The following is a 20,061-nucleotide window of genomic DNA, read 5'->3' on the forward strand; positions in this document are numbered from 1 at the left end:
AAATCCATCTAAAAGATGATTTTTTATCACATTGTTTCATGAAGATATTTGTGTGCGTTTTTCTCTAAAACACCGAGTTGATTCACGGTGTCACGATATCTCGAGTTGGGATGGACCAAATGGCTGAAATTTGGGGTCAAGACTCCCAAGACATATCCCGTGTGCAAGACAAAGCCCGAATTCTAAGTTTTGCTTTAAAAAAAAAAAACAAAAATCAAAAACTAGTGATTTTTTATATGAAAAACATAAAAATATTTTCATCTTTTTTTAAAATAAACTTTTTTTAAAATCGGCCATATTAACGAGTCTTAACAAAATTTTGCATCGTTAGTTCGTTCATATAATTTTCCATTCAAATTTGGCAGCTGTCCATACAAAAATGATATGCGAAAATTCAAAAATGTGTATCATTTGAAGGAATTTTTTGATCGATTTGGTGTCTTTGGCAAAGTTGTAGTACTACACTGAAAAAAATGATACAAGGTAAAAAAAATTGGTGATTTTTAATTTCACTTTTTGTCACTGGGTAATTCTCTACCAACTCACACGAAATCGGGAAAAGTTGCCCCGGCCCCTCTTCGATTTGCGTGAAACTTTGTCCTAAGGGGTAACTTTTGTCCCTGATCACGAATCCGAGGTCCGTTTTTTGATATCTCGTGACGGAGGGGCGGTACGACCCCTTCCATTTTTGAACATGCGAAAAAAAACTCTAAAAAAATTTAAAAACTCTGTCATTTTCCGTTACTCGACTGTAAAATTTTTTGGAACATGTCATTTTATGGGAAATTTAATGTACTTTTCGAATCTACATTGACCCAGAAGGGTCATTTTTTCATTTAGAACAAAATCTTTCATTTTAAAATTTCGTGTTTTTTCTAACTTTGCAGGGTTATTTTTTAGAGTGTAACAATGTTCAAAGGCACCAGTTCTAGCCGGATAAAAAAATATAAAAAAAAATCGAAAGACCAAAATCTCAGAGAATTGCTCACTATTATATATGCTTACAATGCAATAGCAATGACAGCAATAAAATATTACCATACTTTCTTCAGGAAAGTTAAAAATAAAAAAAAACTGTTTCCCAGACAAACTACCACACTGAATTAAAAATGTATGTCGCTGATATCGATTGCATATCTTGAAAAACAATGTAAAAATCTAGGGAAAAAGCATATATTTTAAATGGGTTTTAAATAGTGTCTTATCAACACTTTGAAACTTGATCAAATCTTCTAAAAACCGTTTTGAATAGAACCCAAGTAAATTTTTATAAATCAACTAGCCACCACCTAGTTTTATTGAGGTTTTATTGTGGCATCTTGATTGTTTACTAGTTTCATTTCGGCATTAACAGCATCCAAGAAGAAGGTTTCATGCTTCGGACATAAAACCTGGTGACAATAAAATTCAAATGGCTTTCAATAAGGTTTTATGAAAGTTTTAAGAGAGTCTTGAAACTCCGAAGGCAATGCCATACCAAACGGTTTTATCGCATGATTCTTTAAAACCAAGAGCGTTGTAGCTGTCAAGTGCCATTGGCATGCAAAAAGCTTACTTAAAACCATTAGCTCCTAAGAAAGAATTTATCGTGGCCAAATAGCAATGCCTATATAAGGCGCTTAAACGGGTGGTATGTTTAAAAATAATTTGATTGGATTTTTTTTTTCAATGAATTGCAATAAAATATTTTTTCATGAAAAACTATAATTACGAAAGAATTATTTTTGATGATGCGAGTTGATTTGTTTGGCTTCATCTCATTAACATTTATCGGTAAAATTTCAACCGCAGCTAAATTGAGCCACCAATTGCGAGAAAAAAATGATTTAATAACCTCCAAAATCTAACTCCTGACTGGGTTTTAACAAAGGTTTTATTAAAGCTTTGAGGAGGTTGTTAATATTCAATTGTGAAACTTTGAACTCCTATGGTGGGTTTTATAAATAGGCCGTAAAAACCTTTTGCGCAGGTCCTTTTGGGTTTTAAGTGAGGTTTATCGGGGTTCTGGGGAGGTTGTTTCGGCTAGGTGGTTTTAACGTTGGTTTTGGCTGATAGGTTTTAAAGCGGTTGCAACAATTACGATAAAACCTAAAATGTTACCTAAAATGAAATAAAGTAATAAAGCTTTTCAACTCTCTTTTCCAGGGCCACCTCCATCACGAACGTGGCGTACACGGGGGCACCGCTGACGCGCCGCAGTTCCGAGCGGGAACTGACCGACGGAAGCTCGAAAAAGCGTGCTACCTCCGCCAGCGGCCTGGACAGATCGACCGACGGTAGGTTCCTTACTTTGGTGCCCCTCGGCTAGCGCGCGCACCCTTCGATTTCAGCTGGTTTATTCTAGGATTCATCTTTAGATTTTTCTCTACAAGAGAAAGAAAAGCGTTCTGTGTGTATACTCTTGATTTAGAGTGTATTGCTGCAATTTTTTCCCCTTTTTTGTTGTGCGACCAAATATCCTAGCTTTAGTTGTTGATTTATTTTTGAAGCGTTTTATGTTAGGTATTTCTTAGTTTATTACACCCTTCTGAAATTTAAGTTTTTAAAGGTATTTTTTCGATTTCTTCAATAGCTAGGTTACTCTGTCCCGATCTAGTTGAGAGTTTTAGACAAGATTGCTCAAATTTTGTTCTAAAGTTCTGAGTTTCCGAAACCAGTTCTAGTTAGGCCCTTAGGAAGTTCTGCATTCTCTACGGAATGAGTTTGATCGTTATAGTAATCTCATTTGTTCGCTAAAACCAAACTAGTCATTACATCAACCCTCAGTCAATAACCGTACATTCTCTTCCCCTTTTTAACCTTAGTTTTTATTAATTTATGTTTTCTTTTCTTCTTTACCCTCTTCAACCGATAATGATTGAATGTGTTTTTCGTGAAACAAAAAAAAATGTCCACTCAAAATTGCCCCCACAAATCTCATCGATTGGCTTTCTCTCATTCTTTTTCTCTTCTCCCCTTCCCTTGGCCTCGTTTTCCGTTTCCGTTGAACCTGTGCTAATACCGGCATAAATATTTGAAAAATCGAAAAAAAAAAATCCAAACCAACACCACCACTACTACAACACTGTGTGCGGCACACACTTTTGCACCACCTACACCATCATCACCCGTGAAGACATGAGACGCATGTCCAGCTCGATGTACGAGGTCTTCAACTGGGCCAGCTCCGGCGCCGAGTGCCCCAAGAAGTTGACCCTGTCGCTGGCCGGTGCCGGCATCAACATTGACGAGCCACCGTCCCGGGCGGAACGTGCGGCGGCGGCGGCGGCCGTCGCGGCCAGAAAGGGTAAACAGAACCTGACTGCGTTCTAGTACTGCAGCTAATGAACAGACACAGTCAAACACGACAGAGGGCGGAGCCAAAACAAACAAACAGAAAAAAAAATGCGTTTTGTTCTTTTCTTCTAATCGTTTTTGTTTGACTTGTTTCACCTTGTTCGTTTCGTTTGTTTTTTTCTTCGACTTACTTTCTGCGCGCTCAACTTTTCACTCCGAGTTTGTGTCTTTTTGTACAATTTTACTCATAGAAAAAAACATTTTTTGTAAACATTTTGTAAATTTTGCTCAGTCCCACCACATCTTCTCTTACTGAGAGCTGTCTCTCTCTTTCTACTTTGTTCGAGCTGTGGAATGATGCTGGTTTTGTTGCCGAGTTAATCGAGTTGTTGTGTTTACGATATTTGCTGCTTGTGTTGTGTTTTTCGAGTTTGTTTTCCTCTTCTCTCATATATCAAGTGTGATTCTGTTATCTCTTTTACTCTTTGAATAGTTTACTGCTTTTGTTTTTTGCTTTCAATTTTCTTCTTGCTTTTTCTTTCTTTTCTCTACTCTCGCTTTTTGCTGTTCCTGTTCTGCTTGAGAATGATTTTCTTATTTTATTATTCTTCTTTATTTTTATGGTTTGACTATATTTTGAGAATAATCGTATGAGCTAAGCGTTCAGATGACAACATTAGGTTAGAATTCAATGCTACATATTGCTGCAGAAAAATATTTTTTTCTTCATGAAATTCAAGTGTGTGTTCTGGTTTTTCATGAAGATAAGTTGAAATTAGGTATCAAACGGTTGAACTGAACATGACTTCTCTGAAATGTATGAAACATAAAGTTTATTTTTCAATATTGTATTATTTGTTTGTTAAACATACTAGATTAAACATATTTTAATTTGCGCCTCTAAAAGGAATGATAGAAATATAATACAATATTCTGAAGAGTATTATTAATTTTAGAAAATATTTTATTTCCTTTTTTTGTTCTTGCAAATTTTCTCCTTAACAAAATTTGACAATTTCTCTTAAAGATTACATTTAAGTTAAGTTTTTGAATTTCATTTTAAGTAAAATACAAAACGTACGAGCAACTTCTGTAGGTAGTTATTCCTTTCACCACACTTTTAATACTTGGCAGTGTTCCCAGATTGTCACAATGTTTTTGAAAATATCCATCGATCAAGGTTGTACAAGATCTAGATAATATTTTCATCCAAACCTTCAATATCTGGCTTTTTATGGTAAATCTGGCTGAGGTGGCGATATATCAAAAAAGTGTTGCCAAACGATCAAGGTTTATGATGATCTTTGAATTATCAATAAGTTTTCCAAGAATTATAAAACGTGAGAAATAAGCTGGGTTTGAAAGTCTTTTGATAAGAAAACTAAACATAGACCTCGGAATAAATGATAAATTACTTTATGTTACGACATTTTATGACAGGGTGGCCAGATTTTTCATCTTTATCACTCGTCGGATTTGTATTTTTTGAACTTGATAACCGGCTTGGAAATGTTTGATAAACATGTTTTAAGCGATTTAAATTACATAAAAATACATTATCCTGCCTTCATTAGGCTTTTTGAGTAGTAGTAGTATATTAGGGGAACTATACCCTTTTTCAGCCTATTTCTATTATCGGCCTATCAGCACTTTGATCATGAATTACAGCTTTCATAAAGTGTTTTTGACTGTTCCAAAGTAATAAATAGCTCAAATAAAAGTGAGCAAGCAACTCTCCATTGTTGAAACATCTGAAAATGTTGATTTAATAACGGAAAACGGCAAAAGTGATGAGAATTGGTCGAACGGTTTAGAGTGATTAAAATGGGTATATTTCCCCTATTACAAGGTTGCCATATCTTCATTGATTATAACTAATTATTTACTAATATTCAAAATTTCAATAACCGCAACTAAACATGTTGAAAATTATTGTCAATAATTGAAAATTCTTTTTGAATCGTTTTAAATTAAATGCAAACCTACATCTAAGAAAATATTGAAATTTTTGAATTATAATTCCAGAGTTTTTTTTTTAAAAAAAAAGGTCCTATAAGCTATTGTCTTTCATATGTTTATAGGACCTATTCAAAAAAAACTTTAGAATTGTTTTGCCCCATGGTTTTTTAGACAGGGTTGCCAGGTCAGCGATATAATTTCCTTGCTGAAAATGGAATTCAAATATATCCGAATATGCAAATGAAAAGTTTTTTTTACTAAAAAAATCTATTTTCTGAACTTAACTTTCATGGAATGTCTCTTAATATTTATAAATCTTAAGTTACTTTTCTAATGGATGTAGCCTTGTTTGAAACATTAGAAATTTAAACAAATTAAGAAACAATAATAATCTCTTGAATCATTTTTTTATAATAAAAAAAATACTTTCATATGTTTTTTAAATAGAAATCAACATCTAAAAAGTTGCTGGAAAGTTTCCAATATCGGTCAACATTACGAATTATGGAAATTTTCTGTAAAAAAAATAAGGCTGCATTTGAAAAATTTAAGTAAATAAAATTTTAACGAAGCGTAAATTATAAAATATCATGTTAATTTTTATGAATGCAAACCAAAATCATGATTTATTTATTAGTTGGAGAAAAGACCCCAACCAGTCCAATGTCCAGAGGCCGGCTATGAAATTACATAAAAATATATTCAAATGGTTCTTACATTATTTATCGTGATGAAACATTAAATTTATTTTCTTTTGATTGAAAAAAAATAACGTTGGATTAGATTACATTGACAATAATTATAAGAAAATCTATGTTTAGGTTATTTATATTCACAAGGACTTGCACATAATTATTGTCAGTTTTAGCTAATACAACAAAATAAAAATACATACTGTTTGTTTTGATAGGATATTGATTAGTTGAGAATTTGCCCCAACCAGTCCAATAGCCGTAGGCCGGATACGAAATTATGGTAAATTATAATCATCTGCTTCCAACTTTTTTCGCTTTTACCACATATTGAAATTAACGGTAATTGTTTGAAAAAAAATATAAAGATTTAAATAACAAGCCAGAATTTCAACATTTTAAAAAGGCATGGAAAATGCATTATACAGCAATCATTAGTTTTGAGTGTTTTCACAAAATCTAAGTTTTAACGAAAATATTGTTTTTTGAGGAAAAAGAACTTTTTGCGGTACTGTACAATATTTTTGAATTCAATCAAAAATGTTAAAATTGATTGTATACTTAAGGGAATGCATTTTAAATTGCTTCCAGCTAATTGTACTTAAATTACATTGAAATTTTGAAGTTTTTTGAATAAAAATATATCTTTTGCCCCTCGAGGGAGACAACAACTTTGAAAAATATTTGCAACAGCCTAAATAAAGTAGTCTTTGACGTGGAAATGTGTCGAAAAGTTACTTAAATTTATTGCTCATTTATTTATTTTTATAAACTTACACATGTTTGATGTAAATTTTAGCTTACACTACCCAAATGCCTTTGAAAGTGAAGTTAATCCATCAATTTGTCACTCTGAAAAAAATAACTAAAATCCCCCTTTGTATGAACTGGTGCTTAACAAATTCAATAACCGTGGACCGGCTACGAAATTATTGAAAAATATAATTATAGAAAAAAAGAATTGATGTTTTGCAAACATTCAGGAATGTCATGTTCAACCGAATAAAATTTAAGTGAGGGTTTTTGAATTCATATTCTAGTACTACAAAATACCTTAAAGCCGTCATCCGTAGAAAAAAAAATAACCAAAAAAAAAAATATTTGAGTGCATGTTCCTGCCAACAGTCTCAAGCCGGCCTGCATGAGTGTTAGTGACGTTAGCCGTTCGTCTGTGTCCCCAAACATTTGTCCAAACTCATCCATGTAAATAAAAACGTGTCCCACCGTGTTTCACGTGTCTGCGAATACTGAAAACCGTTCCAACTTTTCCAAAAAACGATCCCCTCCTCCCCCGTCCAAATTCCCGCTGCGCGCATTGAGGAATGTTTTTGCTGCTCGGATTTGTTCGCTTCTTGAGATTGATTTTTGTTCCGTTTTTCGCCCCTAACAGAGTTTTCGTCTACTACATATTTGTTGCCATTTGTTTGTTTTTGAATTTCGACTCGATTTTTATCGCAATTTTTTTTGGAAAAGATTTTCTTTCCTTTCAAAAGCCACACTAAAGCAAAGAGTAAACCCCTCCCTGATTTTTAGTGCAAAATTTAAAACGAATAAATTTTTCTTCTTTTTTCTCTTCTCTTTTTCCTGCGAACCAACGAAACAAAACAAAACAAAAAAAAATAAACTCTCTCACTCACACAAACATTCGCGCGTCGTCGATTTTGTGGTCTCTTGTCTTTGCCGAACTGAAACCAATACCACCAAAACTTCGATTTCGATGTGTTCGTGTGCAGACGATTCGGCTGACATGAGCTACCAGCGTACCGTGAATCGTCGCAAAACCGATCTTATGCCCACCATTCCTAGTCCTCGCGATAGCTCTAGATCATCTCTCGGCACTCACACCCCCAGAACACCAGGTAGTATTCTTTTATTTGTTTTCACATTTTATTTTCCATTTTTTGTTTACAAATCTAACAAGCCCTCGTTTCCCGAAAAAAATGCCGACTTTTAACAAAAAATAAAAGAAATCACTCACATTAGTAAACGTCCCCCTCTCCCCCCTTTTCACTAATACCACCTCAACAACTCATCCAGTAGTAGTGTAGCAGAACTGTGTTGTCCCCAGTTAGTTTAGTGCTCTATCGTTTTTTATCGTTTTTATGTCAATGTTGTCTCGTGTATCGTTTTGTGCCAAAACTGTGAGCGTGTCCTACATCTGCTTGTGGCCGTTTTAGCGCAAACTGCATGAGTGTGTTCGCGTCTGGTGTCAGACGCGAACTGTCCCCGTTGTCTTCCTTTATACTCTAGTACTACAGTTTAAGTATTCCTTAAGTTATGAACGTCCCCTTTGCTCAAACTGCATGTCTCACCACAGTGTACACACCTTATTTCTTTCGATTTTTAATTTTCTTTTGCATCGTGATTTTGTTTTTACCCTCTTTCCACCGCGTGCGCGCCACTGCAATGAAAAAAAAAACAAAACTTGGGTACCCAGGTCGAGCCTTCTCGATGACACGCTTGGACCAGCTGGCCCAGCCGCGGCGCCGTAACGGCGAACACATCAGTGCAATCCTGGAGCGCGAGCGCCGCCAAGCCCTGGAGCTGGAGAACATGACGCGGCTGTCGCTGTCCTCGTCCCGGTCGTCCCCGACGGCGGACGGCAAGCGGATGTCCCGCAGCATGTCCCAGCTGGCGACGGCCGGCCACCACCACAGTGGCAAATTCCGGTTCCACGACTCGTCGTCCTCGTCCGTCGGCGGCCGTGGTGCCCGCAAGTCCTCGTTCAACGCGTCGTCGTCCCACTCGGACTCGCCGATGGGACGGGCGGACACCTCCAAGAGTATGTCCCAGCTGAACACGGCCGGCCGGCACCACGCGTCCACGCGGCTCTCCAGAACCGAGCGCCTCCGCCAGCAGGTCCGGGAACAGCTGAACGGCTCCCACCAGACTTCCACGCTGGTTTCCACGACCGCAACAGGTGCGAGCGATTGCGTCAAAAAAAATCTCCGGGAATTTCTTGGTGTAACCTAAGATCACAAAACACACACTCAGTAATCTAAATTTTTCGTTTTGGTAATTAATCGTTGGAAACCTCGTAACCCCTCTGTCTCTCGTAAGGTGGTCAACCGGCTAACACACACACATACACCGTTTAGGCTAGAACTGTCTTCTTCAAAACCTGGCGGGTCGGGTCGCAGCGTTCCGCGCATTCTAGTACTACGAAAGTGCGAAAAAAAACACATACACGGCTAGCACCAACACAAACCCACTTCAAGCGTGCGGCGTAGTAGGCGGCGCTGCGTAGATCTCTAACTCTGCCAGGAATACTCACCTCGAAAACTGACACAAGCGGTGTGGTTTGGTGGATGGGTTTTTGTTTTGATTACGTTTGCACAGGGAGTACTTTTGTTTTGAAAGGGAACAGTGTAGTACTAGATTTACAGGTTTCAGTCGTTAGCTTAAGTTAGAGAAGTAAGACTGATGACCTTTGATGTGACGGTTTAGCACTACGAACAAATTCAACGCACTTTCGAGGAATTTTATTTATTTTGGAGTACTAGATTGATACTCTTTTATTGATAAGCAAGTGTCTTTATTAGGTTTTTGTTGAAGCAATGTTATTTTTTCGTGCCTGTAGAATTTCTTTTTTTTTGTGCAGTACGAGATTGATTTTTTTCGAATAAAGTATTAATCTAGTACTAGAATATTTGTGATGCAATCACGTTAAGATTTTTACTATTTTACAAAAAATAAAAAAAGAATCACTAATCTCATCTGAACAATAAATTTTGCGGAACAGATTTATGTGATCTATTACTGCATTTCTTGAAGCTTTTTTTTTTTTTGGCTTCATATGAATCCAAATAACTAAAGCATACTTATTCAAACAAAATTCTCTTAGTCTTATTTTTAAAAATTAAAAAGGAACTCATAAAAATCAACGAATATCAATTATAGATGGATTTTAGCAAAATAAGGTGTTTTTTTTTGTAAAAAAAATATGATTAAAATTTTTCTTATTTTGCATCTTTGGTTTGAACAATTAAAAAAGATGTCATACCGTCATCAGGGGTGACATTGGGTCTGGGGTGAGATTGGGTCATACAAATTTCAGAATTTTTGTATGACCCAATCTCACCCCCCCAGACCCAATGTCACCCCTGATGACGGTACAAAAATAACACAAATTTTCAAAATTCTTATGTGTCAATACGGTATTATGTGATCATTTTAGTATTTGATACTTAAACTGCAAATATTTTAAATAATGCTTTGTAAATTACTCTTGTTGTAAATTATCAAAAAAAAAAATTCAAACAAGGTTAATGTGAAAATTGTTGTGTTCTACTTCAAATACTCCAAAATGCTGTGAAAACCTATTCAAATTTAACATCATTTATCATCCAATAAGCAAATTATCAAGATTTTAGTATTTAAAAAATACAGTTTGAAAATTGTAAAATCAAACACACCAGGTAAAATGTTTGACACGTGTGATGCAACTATGAAAATTTAAAATAAAAAAAACATGGTTTTTGTAAAAATGGTAGTATACTATTTCGTCTCCAGTGCTGTGCAAATCAATTCAAAATTTCGCCTTTTTCAGCACTCAAACCACACAATATTCCAATTTCTGTATTCCAAAAGTTACACTTTTTTACGCCACATAAGTATTTTTTTTGTTGGCAGGCTGTGCTTTTGCTGTGCCATGAAAAATAAGTATTTAAGGAAAAAAAATTCTGATCAAATTTGAAAATCAATTCAATTTTTTTTTTTGCCCGAGCCGCCAATAATGATAATTTATGTACTAAATTCTGTAAAAAATTAAGTATTTTACGCCATATAAGTAATTTTGGATATGTTATAACGTTTTAATCAAAATTTTACATATTTTACAAATAGGTTGCAAATTCTGAAAATGTCAGTATTTTCAAAAAGTGATATTTTGTGAAAATTTGAATACTGCACAATTACTCTACAGTTACAAAAATCCATTCAAAGTTTGTGTCGTTTGCCAGTCATATTGCAAAGAATGACAATATTTTGATAAATGTGTTTTTTTTTTCAATTTGATTTTTTTTACCGCCATATCTGAAGTTGATAGATTTCATTCATTGATTGGCGTTTTTGAACAACTATGTTGCAAACAATGAAAATTGTGGTGTTTTTTTTTTAAATACTAAAATCCTAACATCTTAATACTAAAATTGTCATAAAATACCGGATTTAAAAAAAAAACTCACATTTTCAATATTTTCAATTTGGGTATCAAACGAAGCAAAATTTTTAATGCTTTTTAACTTTCCAAATGTTTTTTTTGAAAAACCTAAAATTTTCACAAAATAACGTATTTTTCGAAAATACTCAAACTTTTATAATTTTCAATAGAGGTATCAAACGAAGCAAAATTTTGTATGCTTTTTCACTTTACAAGAGTTTTTTTTAAATACTAACATTTTCATAAAATTCCGTATTTTTCGAAAGTACTCAGATTTTCAAAACATCGGGGTATCAAACGAAGCGAAATTTTGCATGCTTCATACAAACATTCAAATTTTGTATGCATTATAAAAAAATTGTTCGTTTGATACCGATATTGCAAATTATGAAAATTTGAATATGTTAAAAAATACGTTATTTTGTGAAAATTTTAGCGTTTGCGAAAAAATAATTTTAATAATGTGAAAATGCATTCAAAATTTTGCTTCGTTTGATACCCATATTGCAAATTATGAAAATTTGAGTTCTTTCCAAAAATACGGCATGTTGCGAAAATTTAAGTTTTTTTTTTTAATTTCAATTTATTGGAATGTATACAAAATTTCGCTTCGTTTGATACCCATATTGCAAATGATGAAACTTTGAGTACATTCGAAATTACGGTGTTTTGTGAAAATGTTAGTATTTTCAAAATAAAATTTAATAATGTCAAAATGCAAACAAAATTTCGCTTCGTCTGATACCCATATTGCAAATTATACAACTTTAAGTACATTCGAAAATACGGTATTTTGTGAAAATTTTAGTACTTTAAAAAAAAATATCTAAGAATGTGAAAAATTCGCTTCGTTTGAAGCCCATATTGCAATTGTTGAAAATTTTAGTATTTTTGAAAAAATACGGCAATATGTGAAAATTTTAGTATTTTTCAAAAAAAAAACTCTTAAAAAGAGAAAAATCATTAAAAAAAATTCGTTTCGTATGATTTTGCACATTATGAAAACGTGAATACATTCAGAAAAAAAGGTATTTTGTGAACAATTTTGAGTACCTTTTACACTTTGAAACATAATACAAAAATATTCTTAGAGAAACCATTGAAAATTTAACATGGTATGGTTGAATTAAGTCGATTTGAGAAAGATTTTCGTTATCGTTATCGAGCCTCGATAATTTTATCGTTAACAACCTTGCAAAATATTATGTTTTTGAGCAAATACTTTTGAACTTACCATGTTAGCATAAATATAACTTTATTAATTACTATTACGTCTAAGAGTTTTTTGTTTGAATGAGTTCGTTTAGATTAGTAAATTTTACTAGGATTTTCGCAATAAATCAAAAGTATAGAAAAAGGTCGATAGCGATGACGATAATAATATCGTTATCGTTGTCAAAGCCTAGATAACCAAAATCTTTATTGGGAGAAGTTCAGAAAAAGGCTACAATTTTTTAACGGTTGTCAATTCAAAGAAGTGAAAATCAGCAAGAAAAACACAACCACACAGAAAGATTTGACGTTTAGCCTTGTTACCAATACATCCTTACTTTGAGCGCATCGCTGCTCACTAGAATAAAAGGCTCATAGTAAGCAGTTTAGGAATAGTCAAAAGATCACTGAATTGTTTATTTTCTTTCTGAACTTTTTCTTACTTTTACTATTCTTTCACATTCTAAGAGTTGCTTTAACTCTGATCTTCTTTGAACTTTTTGCATGATTTGGGTTAAATTGGGTAATTGTTTTTATTTTTGTAGGGAAATGGTACAAACTGTGCATCTAGCTTTTAAGTATTCGTAGTCGCATGAACTTTCTATGTATTGGTGATGGTACCCTTTTCAGTAGTTTTTGGTAGATATCAACGCAACACAATGACAATATCACGTAATGGTGAAGGTTTGGATTCACCGTAATGGTTCGCGCTTCTTCGAGCGGGTGGGGTTCTCCAAATCGGAAGCTTCGCTAGCTTGGTCCTTAATACAACCTCGATGTAAATAGAGATGACCGTAGTGGAATGTTCTAATCTAGTACTACTCGCTGCAAACAATGGGAATGCGCTTCAACTCGTATCATATTGATTCTACTATCGCTTTGTTTGATTTTGTTTTATCCATATTCATAATATTCTTCGTTTTATGAAATATATACCCAACTTCCCTTCAGCTGATCAAATCCAGTATCCTTCCGTAGTTCCTACACGGATAGAAATCCTGTAAGCAAATCCGGTAATTTGACAACAATGAAATGTTTCCAATTCGTCAACTTTTTTTTCGATTTTGAACAACAATGTAGTCGATTTTGAAAACATTTGCAACGAAATCGCAAAAAAAATGCTGAAGATTTTGGAAACAATTCAATGTTGTCAAATTCAACAACACAGAGTTACCGGATTTGCTTGCAGGATTTTTATCCGTGCACCCAACATTTGCTCTTGAATCCCACCAGTCTTCCCAAATGCGAACCTTTAGTTCCACCAGTCTTCCCAATCGCAGTATGCGTTTCCACCAGTCTTCCCAAAATAACGTCCCACACTCCAACTCCAACAAATTCACCACCATACCTCAACTCATCATTCATAACTATTTCTACCCATCAAAAAACAAAAAACAACCCCATTACGTTTTACACCATTACCATTATCGTCTCTGTATTTCTCCTTCGCAACTGCTGCCTGCCGCTGCGATCTCTGTTCGCTGTCCCGTGTTTGCGTTGTGTACACAGGTTTGCGTTCCGGCGAAATCACCCCGAACAGTCTGAACCCGTCCCGGCCGGGCAGTGCCATGTCCAGCTCGACGACCGCGTCCGGCGTCGTCTACCGGCGGTCCCTGCCAGCGTCCGCCGGAAGCCAGCGCAAGCCCCGCCCCATCTCGATCGCCGTCACCGGAGTGTCGGGCCTCGCGAAAGAAGGTTTGCTATTCTAGTACTTCACCATTACCTACACCCATCACTACTCTACTTTTTCCCCGATCACCAACATCACCGCATGAAACACACTCACACCATCATTCGCAAGCATCATGAACTCTCACACATCGACGTTGATTCTAAGAATGAAAAAGAGTTCCCGAATGTGACCCCCCACCTCCCCCTTTTTTCCCCGGTTCCTTGCATCCCTCGATGATTTCCCCCGTTGAGCTCTCCCCGATGTAGACTGTAAGCTTACACTTGAGAAAAAATGAGGTACTAGAGCAAGAAGCACGTATCCGACCACCGAGGAACGCTACATCTCTCCCCGTACCGAAACCTGTAAACACTTGTAAACAGTATTATCTTTTGTACAAAAACAACTTTCGAACGGCATCTGGAATGCTCGTCCTAAAGCCCGCTACCTTTCGATGTAAAGTTTTTATATTTTTTTGTTTTACTTTCATTTCTATGTAGCTTTTACGTTCTTTCTGTTGTTCTTTTAAATTCTTGATTTTTATGGGTTCAACTGTACTGTATCCCACCTATAAATAAGTTTTTTATTGTTTGTAATTTGGGTACTCTCACACCACGATGTGTGAAATGATGTAGTACCAGATTTGTGCCTAGAGCAATTGGTGTAAGCTAAACGGTTCGATCGTATCACTTACTAACACCGTCACCTAAATTTCAACCATTTCAGCGCAATTCCGGGCGTTGCGGCAGCGCTGGGTTTGATGAAGTGATTGTGGTGCGGTACTAGATTAAGGACTGGAACGTCAAAATTAATCAACAACATTCATATGTTCGGGTTTTAAGACCTGTAGTGCGTTTGCAACTAGTACCAATCTAGTACCACCCAACGCTCCTAAATCGCTTCAACATACCCAGCAAACTGCTGGCATCAACCCAGAATAATCCCAAGGTCATTCCATCCAATCTAACTGATCTTTACCTCCCTTCCCCAATCCACCCTAAAAAAACAGAGAAACCGCCACTTCCGAAATCGTCCACGGGCAACACCAGCTCGACCAGCCTGGAACGCAAGCGATCCCAAAGCGGCACCAGCACACCGGCCAAGCCGGCCGCTCCGGACACTCCGGCCCGCAAGCACTCGAGCGCCGAGCGGCCACATCGCGTTGGCAGCAACAGTGCGAGCGCTCGCGGCACTCCGAAGGCGTCGTCCACGCCGCTGCAGTCCCCGGGACCGGAAAAGGCCAACCGTACGCTGCACGATTCGCTGGTCAAGACGGGCAAGAAGCAAGCCAGCCAGGAACAGCTGGCGACACCACTGCCCAAGGAGGGCTCCTCGGTCAGTGCCAAGAGCGCCGACGAGAAGCCGGTTGAGGTCGTGGAACAGAAGCACGAGGAACAGCTGACGGAGACCATCGCAGCGGTGGAGAGCGTTGTCCAGGAACAGCAGATCATTGTGACTGAAAGCAAGACGGAAGCGGAGGTCGTTGCCGAGCCGGAACCCGTTAAGGAACAACCACAACTGGTTGAACCGGATCAGGTTGCCAACAGTCACGAGGAGAAGAAGGATGACATGAAGGACAGTACCGTGGCGGCGCCACTGCCAGCTGCCGTCACCAACCTGCTCGACGCCCAGGACGGCTCCAACGGAGATCTGATGACAGCTTCGATGATCGCAAAGCGCATCACCACCGAGGAGGAAGCCAAGGCTGCACTGGCCGAGCGCCGTCGGCTGGCCCGCGAGGAAGCCGAACGTCAGGCCGAGCTGGAGCGCCAGCGCATCGCCGCCGAAGAGGAAGCCGAAGCGCAGCGTCAGTACGAGGAGGAGGAGCGACTGCGCAAGCTCGAGGAGGAATCGATCAGGCTGGCCGAGGAAGCCCGCCGCCTGGAGGAGGAACGTCTGCAGCAGGCCATCGAGGAGGCGACCAAGCGCGAGGAGGAAGAGAAGCTGCGCCGTGAAGAGGAAGCCCGCCAGAAGATCGAGCGGGAAGAATCGGAGCGAAAGGCCCGCGAGGAAGCGGAACGTCAGCGCATCGAGATGGCCGAACGACTTAAGAAGGAGGAGAAGGAGCGCGAGGAGCGACGGAAGCGGGTGGAGGCGATCATGTCGCGTACCCGGGCAAAGGGTGGCAGTGCGACGAACACGCCGACGAAGGTGAGTACCGATTTGTTTGAGTTCTCTGTAGAATCCCTAAGATTTGAAGGTTTACCGCCGTAATAAGCAAGAGGTAGTCAGTTTTTGACCCCGGACCATACTCGCATAGCTTCAGTGAGTATGGTAGACTACTTTGTTGATATTTCGAGATGCCCTGGGTCATTCAAAGACTCCCTGGAGTTAAGATCTTTACGTCTACGGCCGTAACAAGTGAAAGGTCGGCGGATTTTGACCCCCGATCATACTCGCATAGCTTCATTGAGTATGATGGATTAATTTGTTGATATTTTGGGATGGCCTGAGCTATCCATGGACTCTTTAGAGTAAAGATCTGTACGTCTACCGCCGTAACTTGCAAAAGGTCTCCCCGGACCTAACTCACATAGCTTCAGTGAGTATGGTAGACTTCTTTGTTGCTATGTTGAAATCCTGTGTCATCCAAGGACTCTCTGGAGTTAAGACCTTTGGGTCTACCGCCCTAAAAAGAGTTTGTCCCTTAATCAGACTCGCATTCATTGAGTATGGTAGATTACTTTGTTGGTATTTTGGAATGGCCTGAGTCATCAAAGGACTCCCTAGAGTTAAGATCTGTACGTCTACCACCGTAACAAGCGTGAGGTCGCTGGATTATGACCTTGGAACATACTCGCATAGTTTCAGTGAGTATGGTAGAATACTTTTTTGATATTTTGAGATATCCTGGGTCTTCCAATGGCTACCAGGGGTTTGGGTCTACCTCCGTAACAAGCGAGAGGTCGGTGGATTTTGACCCTGGACCAGACTTGTATAGTTTCAGTGAGTATGGTAGACTACTTTGATGATATTTTGAGATGTTTCGGGTCATCCAAGGACTCCCTGGAGTTAAGACCTTTGGGTCTATAGCCGTAACAAGCGAGAGGTCGCTGGATTTTGACCCTGAATCAGACTCGGATAGCTTCAGTGAGTTTGTTAGAATACCTTGTTGATATTTTGGGATGTCCTGGGTCATCCAAGGACTCTCTGGAGTTAAGACTTTTGCGTCTACCGCCGTAACAAGCGAGAGGTCGGCGGATTTTGACCCCGGATCATACTCGCAAACCTTCAGTGAATATGGTAGACTCTTTGTTGCTATATTGGGAAGTCCTGGTTCATCCAAAGACTCCCTGGAGCTAAGACCTTTGAATCTACAGACATAATAAATAAGAGGTTGGCAAATTGTAACCCCGAATCATACTCGCATAGCTTCAGTGAGTACGGTAGACTACTTTTTTGATTTGTTAGGAGGGTCCTGGGTATTCCAAGGTCTCCCTGGAGTTAACGTCGGTGTCTGACGCCTTACCCGCCGTAATTCAATGTTAGATACTATATTGCTAACCTTCTACTGTCTCCCCCCGCAGCAATCCGACGAGAAGGATAACGCCATGAGCAAGAGCCACATCGTCATGTCCAGCACACCGGCCGTAACGGCCGACACGACCATGTCGATGACGGAATCGATGCTCGGATCCGTTGATCAGCCGCAGCAGTCACAAGAGCAGGACCAGGCGCCCTCCTCCGGCGCGGAATCGCTCGAGCAAGCCGTCCAGGCGCTCTCGCTGGAGAACAACAACAACAACGCCAACAGCAACGGCAACGGCAACCACAACAACAACAACGGCGACTACGAGCGCTCCGTAACGGAGAAGGAGAACCTGCTGCTCGGTGCGTTCAACAACAACGGCCACGACAACAACGGCTCGTCGGCCGGCAGCCAGCAGCCCTCGTCGCTCGAGTCGAGCTCGACAACGCCCGGCGCCACCACCAACGGCAAGTCGACGCCCGGCGCAACGACGATCGCCGAGACGACGGAGCTGATCATCGAGGACGCGATCATGAGCGGCCAAACCAACGGCCACAAGAACGGCAGTATTGATAATGTGTTGTAAGTAGCATCAATTTGTATGTTATTTTTGTTTGGGATTACATTTTGTACCAAGCGATGTTATAGAAGCTCCGCTTGCCACTAATCTAGTACTGCGCTAGAAGTGTCCCCTTTCTTCCCTGTGTGTGCGTCTCTCTTCAAGTGTTCAAGCGTCCAAACCTCTGATACTAACCGTCTCTTCTAGATTACGTGTGGCGGACATTTAGAGAGTGATGTTTTGGGGGTCGAACAAAACGAGTACAAAATTTACAAAGAAATTCCCACGAGACACAATGATGGGGTACTAGAGAGACACAACTACACGCACACAGAAAAAAAACGAATCTAGAGTGAGTTTCTCCGCTGTGGCTTCTCTCTAACCACCATTTGTCGTGTCGTGTTGAACATCTTTTGTGTAACCATAAATAAAGCGTCCCACTCAAAATTGTCTAACCTCAAAGTGTTTACCCCCTTGACCCTCATTCACATTCACACACACAAAAATGTCCCTTGAAACCATCCATCAGCTGTGTTTTACAACTTAGTGTCTTTTAGTTTTGAACTCACTCACACATATACACATAGAAACAGTTGACAGACAAAATAAAGGCAGTACTGCAATCGCTCGCTTTACGAGCATTTTCCCCTTAGATCCGATTGCGGTAATAGAATAGCTGCTTCTGTTTGATGTGCTGACGTACTAGATTAGCTTGTATGTTCCCTTCTCATCGATACAAACACTAGTAGTGGCTTTTGTGCCGCTTCTCCAGCTTTAATCAGTTTGATTAATCTACTTTTCGTTTGTTTATCTACCTTCCAAAAAAAAATTTAAAAAAAAACCAAAAAAAACCATAACCCAATCTAGTACACAAAATCCGCCGACTGTTGATGCAAAATTCCTAACGCACTTTGACGATGCCGACGAGCTGGCCCCGGTCCTGCCACCGTCGGACGCCACCGACAATCTTACTAACCCGTTGGACGCTGCCAACGACGACTTGGTGGCAGCACCACCCACGAGCCAGTTGATCGATTTCAGTAGTTTCCAATCGTTGACGGCCGAGCAGTCGGAGCAACCGCCGCAGCAACCCGCCGACGACCAAGACCCGTTCAATCTTAACATCAACAGTATCAACAACAACAACACTAACATCAACAACTCCAGTAGCGTTAACCCTTTCGATGATGATAGTAGTAGTCTCGTCGTGACCGGCTCTACTACTTCCTTCTCCACCAACACCACCACCTCCCTGTTTGGCGGCAGCGACGCAAATCTGATCAGTAATAGCAATTTCTTGAATAACAATTCCACGAGGCTAGTCGTGACATCCGACGGTCAAGATAACCGAGGTAAATCCGTAGTTTGAGTTTTTTTCTTTTCTTTTCTTTTTTGGTTTCTCATTCTAGTACGCCAAACTTGCTGGTGTGTGAAATCTAGTTAGTTTCCGTTTTGTATCATAGCTATCGCAAACTTCTTTTGCTTTCACGATCAGTCGTAATTACGTTGCACTTTTTAAACTTAAGTTCTCTTTTTACTTTGTAGTACTAGAATTGCATTTAAAAAAAAACTTTAAAAACGATCAACTTATTCTAGTACTACACTTGCCACCATTTCCCCACCACCACCAACCAACAACCAATCCAGCTTATCTCACCTCTGCTTTTCTTTCTTTCTTTCCCCCGCTCCCCTACTACTGTGTACACCCACAAAATAAAACTCACAACCACAAACAAACATCCTGATCCTACCCTCCTACGCTCTCACACATCCTGCTGCGCGATGCATCTTTCCTGTAACACAAACTACCACCACCACCACCTCCTCCACTATTGGTTGAAATCCTTGAAAAAAAAAGACCTCACCTACAAACAATCGGCACTGGTACTGTACGTCTTCGCATTTATTTATGGTTGCCTGATGGCGGCCATCCGGTCGGCCGATTGAGAGAGAAAGAATGTTAGTAAAGGGGTTTGTAAAGGTTTTAAGAAGGGGGAATTGATCTTAATTGGTTGGGAATTTAATGTGTATTTTTGAGTGATTTGATCTATTGTGTGTGTTTTT

The 20,061-nt window shown here is 39.0% G+C and overlaps 1 protein-coding gene across 20 annotated transcripts in view; it reads left to right on the plus strand.

Annotated features, from left to right (window-relative positions):
• The window catches only part of LOC120413036 (inner centromere protein A), a 146,631-nt gene that overhangs the window by 118,083 nt on the left and 8,487 nt on the right, over positions 1-20,061 (plus strand). For 9 of the 20 annotated variants that reach the window (XM_039573710.2, XM_039573709.2, XM_052710720.1 and 6 more), the window contains 8 exons: positions 2,146-2,276; positions 3,116-3,286; positions 7,661-7,786; positions 8,365-8,847; positions 13,810-13,995; positions 14,979-16,120; positions 17,497-18,020; positions 18,865-19,349. In XM_039573710.2, the coding sequence (XP_039429644.1) occupies positions 2,146-2,276; positions 3,116-3,286; positions 7,661-7,786; positions 8,365-8,847; positions 13,810-13,995; positions 14,979-16,120; positions 17,497-18,020; positions 18,865-19,349 (3,248 nt within the window). Of the gene's footprint in view, positions 1-2,145; positions 2,277-3,115; positions 3,287-7,660; positions 7,787-8,364; positions 8,848-13,809; positions 13,996-14,978; positions 16,121-17,496; positions 18,021-18,204; positions 18,350-18,864; positions 19,350-20,061 lie in introns of those variants that run through there. The other 11 variants (XR_005604896.2, XM_039573714.2, XM_039573713.2 and 8 more) reach the window with 11 other exon arrangements.

The sequence above is a fragment of the Culex pipiens genome, chromosome 3 (genome assembly GCF_016801865.2).
Source record: "Culex pipiens pallens isolate TS chromosome 3, TS_CPP_V2, whole genome shotgun sequence".
Lineage (NCBI taxonomy): Eukaryota > Metazoa > Arthropoda > Insecta > Diptera > Culicidae > Culex > Culex pipiens.